Here is a 10,132-nt window from a genome sequence, read left to right as displayed (position 1 = left end):
GTAGAAGAGGAGGTGTCACTTCAGTGATGAAGTTTTAAATCAGCCCTGTTGTCAAAAGAAGTGTTATATCTTCAGCATCTTCAAATACAAAAGATGACGATGCAAATATACACACACGTCAGTCTTGAGTCCTATACAGGCACTTCCCTGGGAGGTAGGGATGCAATGCACACGTCTGCCCTTTATGACAACGGCAGAACCCCGGGCTCACAGTGAATACCCAAGACATGTGATTTGTCAAGGCCATGGAGAATCGTGTGGGAAGATTATATCTAGAACTGCTAGTGGGGATATTCAAGTACTTAAAGACTTTTGTAAATATTCTAGATTTCCAAGAACCACAGCTGGGACTTTTACATGTTTTGACTTTTACATTTTAAAAATTGATTTTCATTATTTAAAAAGTGGCAGCAGAAAAGCAAAATAAAGGTTTTTTTTTCAATGAATAAATAAAAAAAGAGAAAAGAGTTGCTTCAAATGACCCACGGTTACAAACACAAAGTGAACTGAAAAAAATCAGCCAGAGCGTGTCTGCCTAGGCTAACTGCTGGGGATGCCATTCCTCACTGTTCCAGATAGTCTCCAAGGCCAGGATCTCCTCCATCTCCCACCTCAGGGATGAGAACACTCAGCCTGTAGGTAACAGGACAGGTGCCATCTCCCAATCTGACACAGAACCCTGCAACCTGACCTTCCGGTGCTCAGATCTCAAGACACCAAAGAGGCTGTCTTGGGTGTATGTGTGCCTGAATGTCCACAAGCGTGTGTGTGTCGGGGACAGGGCCTCTGAGGGAGCAAGTGGGTCTCTTCACAGTCTAGCACAGGGGTCCCCAACCCCCAGGCCGTGGACCAGGACCAGGTCCATGGCCTGTTAGGAACTGGGCTGCACAGCAGGAGGTGAGCGGTGGGCAAGCTGGCAAAACTTCATCTGTATCTGCAGCCGCTCCCCAGCGCCAGCCTCGCCTCCTCAGCTCCACCTCAGATCATCAGGCGTTACATTCTCATAGGAGCCCCGGTCCCTGGTGCCAGAAAGCTTGGGGACTCCTGCTCTAGAACACTAGAACTAGAGAGCTGTTGCTCACATGAGACAACCTATTTCTTCATGTTATTAAAGCTGGAAAAAATATGGAAATGGGTACAAAGAAGACAGAGACATAAATGACAGATCTAGAAAGGGCTGTTTAGAGGGAATAAGGGCCGCCTGGGGGCAAATTCTTAATTTCTCAGCTCCTGATGGAAGACCCCAACTCTTCTCACTGTGCCCACAGCTGGGCAGACCACCTAGGGGAGTTGGTGGTCACCGAGCAGCCAGCGGACATCTGATGGATTTTAGCCAGTATTTCTGGGGTAAGCCCTTCCACCGAAACCCAATTCTGTCATGTGAGATAAATTTAATAGCTTGTAAGGGATCATGACAGGACCCGAATACTTCGAGAAACTGACTGTTAATACAGTCAAAATGGAAGAAAAAAATTTTCTTCAAGGATCCAGTAGGGAGAATGGATAGACATGATGTGAACTGTCCATACTATGGAATATTATTCAGCCGTAAAAAGAAAGTTGTGACCCGAGCTATAACATGGGTGAACAACATTATGCTAAAAGAGCCAGACACAAAAGGGCAAATCTTGTATTATTCCACTTATATTCCTACAGTAGTCACATTCATAGAGACAAAGCGGAATGGTGGCTATTAGGGACTGTGGGGAGGATGGCGCATAATTTGCTTAATTGGTACAAAGTTTCGGTTTGAGAAAGTTCTGTAGATAGATGGCGGTGGCACGACAGTGAGAATGTACTTAACGCCACTGAAACGTACACTTAAAAATGGTTGAAATGGTCAATTTTATGTATATCTTACCTCAACAAAAAAAAATTCTTCAAAAGCTCAGTAAGGAAACCTGGCGGGGGGCTGGAAAAGTCTGGAAGATAGTTTCCAGGTTGGGAGCAAGCATAAGGCATAAGCAAGGCTTCCCATGTGCGGTATTACAACAGAAATAAAATGACAGTTCCAAGGCAGGAAGCGGTCTGCTGAGCCTAGGCACCTGCCAGGCAGTGGAGAGAGTGGAGGAAGGTCTCTGTGAAGCCCTGGAAGGAAATCGAAGAGGTCGCATTTGGAGGAAGACAGCACTTGAAGTGACAGTCAACTAATTGACCACAGCCAAGAACATCTCATTTAACCTTGGGCAACAGAGGTGATGGTGTTCATGGTTTGCACTAGGGGACATTCTTCAGAAAGCCAATATGTGTGACCCAGACACGCCCGTAAGAGAATAGTTGTATCTCTTTAAAAGCCTGGGTTTTGATTCTTGCCTCAGTTTTTAAAACTACATGCTTTTGGCTTTAAAATCTGCCATCTGGGAGTAAAAGGGTGCTTAATTTGATTCTAACATTAAATTTTCTTTTCTGACTAAAAAGATGCTGTAGTATTTTCTGCCCCGTGAGCCCAAAGTAGTTACAAACAAGCAGCCTATAACAGAGTTAACCCAGCATGTAGGTTGCTAGATCCAGTGGCAGGAGGTGATGACCCCAAGGTGTCAGCGCAGTGGAGTGTTAGGTGCTGCGAAGCACATTCCACCTCCAAGCACCAAGGGAAAGTTACAGGTGGGGCTCCTCTCTTTACGGTGCTCTTTGCAATACAGGGAGGGTTAGAGCTCGAAGAAGAAACGCCCTCCCTGAAGACACCCATCCCCAACCATCCAAGGCTCCAAGGACTGCCACTTGAATAAGCTGGTCACCAAAATGCTAGCTCTGAGAGGACCCAGACGTTCTGAAAGGCCCAGAGAGAACAAGCAGGGGGTAAAATATCCTGCCAGAGCAATAACTAGCTGCTGTTCCAGAATGATCTTTAAGGAGGGGAGGAGGAGGACCCTGCCTAGGGATGCAAAAGCCATTGTCTTGGAGAAGAGGAAGCATAAGGAATGGCCTGTCCTTTTCTGCTCCCTCCGCGACCCACTCTCTCCCCTCTGCCCAGCCCCTCTCTCAACCCCAGTTGATTCCATGGCTCTACTTATCAAGAGTTTTCTGACCAACATGCCAGTGAGGGTGATCTGAGGGTGCTATTGACGCCCTTCTTCCCCTCCAGGTCCTTTACCAATTGAGAACTAATGCAAGGAGTCACAGGAAGATCAGGTGAGTCATTCGCCTTATGAAGGGGCTAGACAAGGACACCAGCACCCTCAAGGTCAGGACTTCTGTGTACTAGGTTAGAATACATGGCCTGATGCCAGATGGAAGCTTCCTGCTACTTCTCTCCCCTCTCACAAAATCATCTTGGAGCTTACCTGGGGGGAAGTTGGCCTTACAGACCAGATCAGAGTTCACACACTTTAAGGGCGCACACATACCCAGCCAACTCCGTAGAGCGCCTCGGGCTTCTTCACTCCCTTTGGGGTCCAGGGCAAAGCATTTCATGCCACAGCCCCGCTCCATCCCAAATGTGGCCTAGACAGTCACCAGCCTAGCCAATCGAATGTGCCGCCTTTCCCTTCAGGGGAGGTGGGCTTGACAGGGTAGAGACCAAAGCCAGATGTTTGTTCCATCCCAATCCTCCTCATTTTAGCAACCTTTATTGGGGGTGTCGAAGATATAAAGGAAAAGGTGCCTTCGGGAAGCCAAATCTAGCAGCAGTGAAAAAGATACACATGACTCCAGTATGGCTCTGTGTGATAAGTGTTATTCTATACCAGAAGGAACGAGAGGCTGTAGGCGAAGCCAGGGCCACGTTGGAGTAGGTAGGATAGGGCCTACAGAGGGGAGGAGTCTTCAGATAAGAGGGAACCTTTTTGGCACCAGAGACCAGTGCTCCTATGAGAATCTAATGCCTGATGATCTGAGGCGGAGCTGAGGCGGTGATGCTGGCGCTGGGAAGTGGCCGCAAATACAGATGAAGCTTCGCTAGCTCGCCTGCCACTCACCTCCTGCTATGTGGCCCGGTTCCTAACAGGCCATAGACTGGTACTGGTCCATGGCCCAGGGGTTGGGGACCCTGGACTTAAAGGATGAGCAGCTTAGTACTCTCTGGGGAATGAGTGGGAATTCATCGGCTGGAAGAAAGGCATTTTAGACAGAGAAACGGCATGTGAAGGCCCAGCCCACTTGTATGTTTGGAAACGAAGGGAACCTGGTGGTCTAGGGCAGAAAGATATGGCAGCAGTCTAAGGGGCTTTCACTGACCTTGTAGGCAGTGGGGAGTCATTAAAAAGATCGCTTTGTGTTTCTTTAAAAAATTCCCCCAACATTTAAGAAAATTTTCAAACATTCAAAAAAGTTGAAAGCACTGTATCCATCACGTGGATTCTATAATGAACACTTAGCACTGTTTGCTTTATCGTGTGTCCATCCACCCCTCTTATTTTTGTGATGCATTTCCAAGTAAGTCGCAGATGTCAGTACACTTCCACATTTGCTTATGATTCCCTTAAGATAAAATTTACATGGAGTAAAATACACAAATCCGACGTGTACTATCCGAGAAGTCTTGGCAGACGAATATACCTGAAAAACCCATACCCCCACCAAAATACAGAATGTTACCCTGCCCCCAGAAAGTTCTCTCATGTGCCTGCCCAATCACTCCTCGTCCATATCCCAGCCCCGACAGCCATGAATCTCATTTCTAGAATGAGAGATCAGTCTGCAAGTATCACAGCTTCATATGTTTGGGCTCATATAGTATGCACTCTTTCTTTGGCTTCTTTCACTCAGCATAATGACATTTATCCATGTTTTATGTGTATCAGTAATTCATTCCATCGTACAAGAATGTAAATATATCACAAATTGTCTATCCACTTATCCGCTTATTCTATTGATACTTGGGGCTGTTCCCAGTGTTTTGTTTTTGCTTTGCTATTATAAATAAAGCTGCTATGAGCATTCTAATTTTTTTTTTTTGCCTTAAGCTCTCATTTCTCTTGAACTGGCATGAAATTGCTGGGTCACCGGCAGGTCTATGTTCAGTTTTATAAGAAGGTTTACATTCCCACCAACGACATCTGAGTTTCAGTTGCTCCACATCTGCATCAACACTTGGCATTGTCGGTCTCATGTCAGTCATTCTGGTGGGCGTGTTGTGGCATCCCAAAGTAGTTTTAATTTGCATTTCCTGAATGAAAAATAATATCGAGCATATTCATATAACTTCCTTTGTGAAGTGCCTGTTTAATCTTATGCTCATTGTTTTTTTAACTGGGATATGTTTTCATTATTATACAATAGTTTCAAGCCTGACAAGATCAGTTTCACGTTCTTGATGGTGCTCTCTGGACGCTGCATTGAGGACAAACTGGGGCCAGGAGATGAGGTAAGAAGTTAAGGTAATGACCCAAGTGGAGGTGATGTGGGCCTGGGCTTGAGGGGAGGCAAAGACAAAGAATATTCCGGATTCAAAAGATACCATGGGAGAGGACTTCTGGCATGAAGGAGTGAGGAGGTCAACAAATCATCTCCTCAAAAAGCAACTATAACCCCGGCCGATCGAAGGCAGCCACTTCAGAAAACATTTTGTTCTGGTGAGAATGGTTAGCGTCTTTTTGCTCAAGGTTGCTCTCACTCCCCGTTCCTTCAGCAACTGGTTGGTTCAGCTGGGGACGGGTGGAGAGGCCACGAAAACCAGTGTCTCTACTACAACTGCTACAGGGGACTCACGTGACTTGCAGCATTGTCATTTAATGTGGCAATCTCAATGACAAGTGAACAGGGAGGGCCAGCAGCTACTTTAGCCAGCCAATCTGTCAACTCGCTAGGGATTTAATGCGGAGATGGGAGGTAAGACAACAGATGCAACCTATTGATAAGACTGTCACTGTCACCTACAGACAAAATATGGGATGCCTACGAGGTCAGCATAAGTGTTTTCTTGAGAAAAAAAAATATAACAGATAACTCATTTCAGAAATAGACTCCAAAACTATAGTTAAGTCTATGAGTCTAAGATCCAAGGCTGGAAAATGCATGAATTATGATTGTTTTCATGCCAAAGATCATCATTTATTTAAATGTGATGTTTTATCTTCACTCACAGTATTAGCATGCTGGCCCAAAGGACGGTGTCTAAGAATTTCATCACGTGCTCATCATAACCATGTTTCAGTTACACACTTGTATTTTTTGCTGGGACCCCTTTAATCTCTGACATCTATAATGAGAAGGTCTAACTTAAGCTAACAATTGATTACTCTTTACAAGAGAAGTTCAAATATGAGCCCAATTAAAGAATTTCCTCACACTTCCTCCTTGCTAAAGCTTATACTTTTAATAAGGAAACCCATGGCGTGTCATTCAGACTTTCGTGTGTGTGTACATACACTGCTACCGCCCTCATCTCCCCATCTGGAAATGCCATTTATCACCCAGGAGTAATTGGCTAATTTGCTGGCTTTGCCCTTTAAATGTTCCATGTTCTCCTGACACCTGCAAGTTTCATTTAGAGGCCTTTAGAGCTTTTTACTCAAGAGGACATCATTTGGAGAAGTGTTTTGAAGGATGGATTTGACTACAGTATCCTTTCATCAGAAGAGAACACTGTTCCCACATGAAAGGCACACAGTTCCTGCAAGAAAGCATTGTGGGGAGTATAGCAGGGTTACAACCAGAAATGCTCGTAACTTGTCACACTCACAATCGCGACAACTAACCATCACAACAGGTTACAACCACAAAATGCTATGACCACAACTTACCACCAGAACAGGTTACTATCACGACAGTTACAATCACAACTGTCTACCATCACATCCGCAAGTTACAATCACGACAATGTACTGTCATAACGGGTTGTGACCACAAGTAACGATCATAAATTACAACCATAACCTGTTTTGTCATATTGAATCTGGCTAACATTCTCTCCAGGCTAAGGTCAAATCTTGATGTGTATTATGGTATCTTGGGATTTGGGGGGACTAAAAGTATCTGGCCTTGGGGGAGGATGTGACTGACTATGAAGGGCTAGCATCGGGGGAGTTCTCTTGTGATGGAACAGTTCTGCATTCTGCATCCTGACTGTGCTCACGGTTACCCCAATCTACACATGATAAAATCTGATAGACCTATGTGTGCATGCACATGCACGCACACGCGCACACACACGAAGTGCAGGCAAAATCTAGCAAAATTTAAATAAAGTCTGTACATAATAACAGTATTGTACCGATATCAGTTTCCTGATTTTGACAATGTACTATAGCTACATAAGATATTATCATGAGGGAAACTAGGTGGCAGGTACACAGTAACTAACACTCTGAACAATTTTTTTTACAACTTCTTGTGGGTCTTAAACTATGTCAAAATAAAAAGATATTTGAAAGATGTCTGACTTACTATGGGTCTCTTTAAAAAATGCTTATCACGATGAGTTTTGCTTTTCCCATCCCACGGGAGACAGGCTCCCCAGGCGAGGGGCTGTTCCCATTGAGTCACGTGACCCTCAGTCACCCCGTAAGTGATGCTGCCTCGGCAAATGGCTTCTCCTAGTGTGGAGGTGTTAACCCACACAGAGCCCCGACTTAAGGAACACCAGGGGAAATGGGTAGCTTTTCCAGACTGGCTTATAAACCCCTCTTCTTGAGCTGCACCACCCGCAACATTCCAAGTAAACCCCAACTTGCAACTTGCAAGCAGGAATGGCTGGAAACTGCCTCTTATTTCCCAGAGCCTAAGAATGGCTCAATCAACCTAACGGCTATGCAATCACATTTTTAATGAGCACAAAGTGTTTGGACATATCAATTCCTACCTCTACCCTTGTCAGGTTTGTAGTCACCACCCAATACGTCTTCGAGATCCTTGTCTGAAAAACCTGGAAGGAAAAAAAACATAACACATTTCAATGGCAAAACACCTTTTTCAGTGATAAGAAAGTTGTTTGTTAACTTTGCCCAAAAACCCCAGAGAAGAATGTCCTTGATGAATGTGGCAGGCAAAATTCTAAAATGGCCCCCAAGCTCCCTTCCATAGGTGTACACGCCCTGTCTGGTACCCCGTTATTTGAGTGTGAGCTGGACCATGAATAGGATGGCTGTCGCTTCCACGATTAGGTTTTATTACCTGACAAAGGTGAAGGGATTTTCGCACACATAATGAAAGCACTAAACAAGTTTGGCTTTGCATTAATCAAAAGGGAGGTTGTCCTGAATGGGCTGACTTAGTCAGATGAGATCTTTTAAAAAAGGGTTGAGATGTTCCCTGAGCTCAGACTCCAGAAGCAACAGTAGGTCTTCTTCCCTATCCCTCCCCCAGTGTTTCTATACTCTGTCTCCTGCGGGTCTTGGAGAAGCGAACAGCCATTAGTTCTACAACTGCAAGATGTACTCTTGTCAACAAGTACATGAGCTTGGAAGAGAACCCAACCGCAGATGACACCCCAGACCTGGCTGACGCCTTAACTGCAGCTGTATGAGGCCCTGAACAGAAAACTCAGCTGTTCCTGAACTCCCCACCCCAGGAAACTGTGAGATAATAAACGGTTGTTGTCTTCACTAAGTTTGGGATCATTTGTTATGCAGCAATAGAAAATACAAGGAAACAGTGACTAATTTCATTATAGCTCGACCGCTGAGAACAACACATCTTTTAATACTCTGTGTGATGAAATGAAAATATGCTTAAAGCATTTCTGTTGCACTCAAAGTATAGTTGATCCAAAAAACACTTGTGTGACTGTTCCATTTCTGAGTTATATGAGCTGTTTTGTCATTGAAACACCACTTTTATGGAAAAGAATGATGGGCAAACTATGGTTGTGGAGGCTTAAATATTCGGCTGATGTTTTCTTGAAAATGAATGAAATGAGGCTGTCACTTAAAACCACTGGCAGTATTTGCTGTCAATGCTAACACTTCAACAAAAATTAGAATTAAAAAAAAATGTATATCTACCACTGAGCCTAAAAGCTTCCCAGTATTGAGAGACTTTTTCTGAGATGCATGGTGATATTAACAGATGTGAATTTTGGGTGCTGCATAATGAAACAGGTTATTTGGAAGTTTAAGAGTCCTCGGGACACCAATATATTCCAAATGACCAATGCGTAATGTATAAAACCGCAAATGGGTAATAGTTCCATTGAAAGTACTTCTGAAGCTGGCAGCCACCTCCTGGCCAGCTTCTACACCAAGTATGATGCTGCTCACTTCCTCATCAACACGGCATCACTGCTCAGTGAACTGCTGTTTAAGTTGCCCCAAAAGGCTGTAATATCCTTCCCTTCTCCATACTGTCTTCTCTATCTTGAATGCCTGAGAACTATACGACCTTTCCCAAACTCCCAGGAAGGGAACAGATTGGAAAATGGGGCTGCCCAGCCCCAGCCTTGCTAGGAGCAGGCTTCTTTGGATCAAGAAAGGAAGGTAACGGACAAATCTGTTCCACAGTAGGAGGCTATGTTTGGGCAGCTTGGCCGGTGATTATTTTTTCCATATCTTAAACCCCCAACACCTTCTCACTGTTTAGCTGTGTATCTGCCATATGATACAGATGAGTGTGTGCAGGCAGCTGGTGGGGGGTGGGGAACGTGTGCACACGTACACAAGAGAGTCCTATGGGATTTAACGGAATCAAGTATGGGAACTTCATTGACATGGTTTCACATTCCACACTGCACTTAACCTGCAAGAAACCACCAGCGGTTGCGTTTTTAGTGTCTGATTAAAGAGTGCCCACAATGATCTGAGAAGTCTACTAAAATATCCCTGCCATTTCCGGCCACGTATCTACACGAGGCCAGATCTTCACAGACTTTGACCAGTCCAACATGTCACAGCATCTGAATGCAGAAGCAGAGGTGGGAGCCCAGCTCTGCCATCAACATGCACATCATAGAAATTTGCACAAATGAACAAATAAAGCTTCTCAGTAAACTGTTTTTGTCTTGCCAAGCATAGTCATTTCTCATAAAAATATGCTATTTATGTTAACATGTATGGGTTTACTGTTGCTCATTTTTAATAATTTTTTTTCAGTTTTAAGTTCAAAGGTGATGAATATTGATAGATGTGACCCACGCAACCAAAATCCCTTGAGATCCTCAATAATTCTGGGAGTCCTGACACCAAAAAGTTGAGAATTGCTGTTTTAGGTTCTCCTGGGCCATGAGCTGGCCCTACTCTCCAGGCCAGGAGGGGCTCTG

At 44.5% G+C, this 10,132-nt stretch overlaps 1 protein-coding gene across 1 annotated transcript in view; it reads right to left on the bottom strand.

Moving 5' to 3' along the window:
- The window catches only part of CD99L2 (CD99 molecule like 2), a 98,400-nt gene that overhangs the window by 15,545 nt on the left and 72,723 nt on the right, over positions 1–10,132 (bottom strand). The window contains exon 5 of the mRNA XM_011383606.2: positions 7,742–7,804. Within this exon, the coding sequence (XP_011381908.1) occupies positions 7,742–7,804 (63 nt within the window). The remainder of the gene's footprint in view (positions 1–7,741; positions 7,805–10,132) is intronic.

Source organism: Pteropus vampyrus, unplaced genomic scaffold (genome assembly GCF_000151845.1).
Source record: "Pteropus vampyrus isolate Shadow unplaced genomic scaffold, Pvam_2.0 Scaffold529, whole genome shotgun sequence".
NCBI classification, from domain to species: Eukaryota; Metazoa; Chordata; class Mammalia; order Chiroptera; family Pteropodidae; genus Pteropus; species Pteropus vampyrus.
Note: the sequence above shows the minus strand (reverse complement) of the source record. Positions and strands in the feature narration are given on the sequence as shown.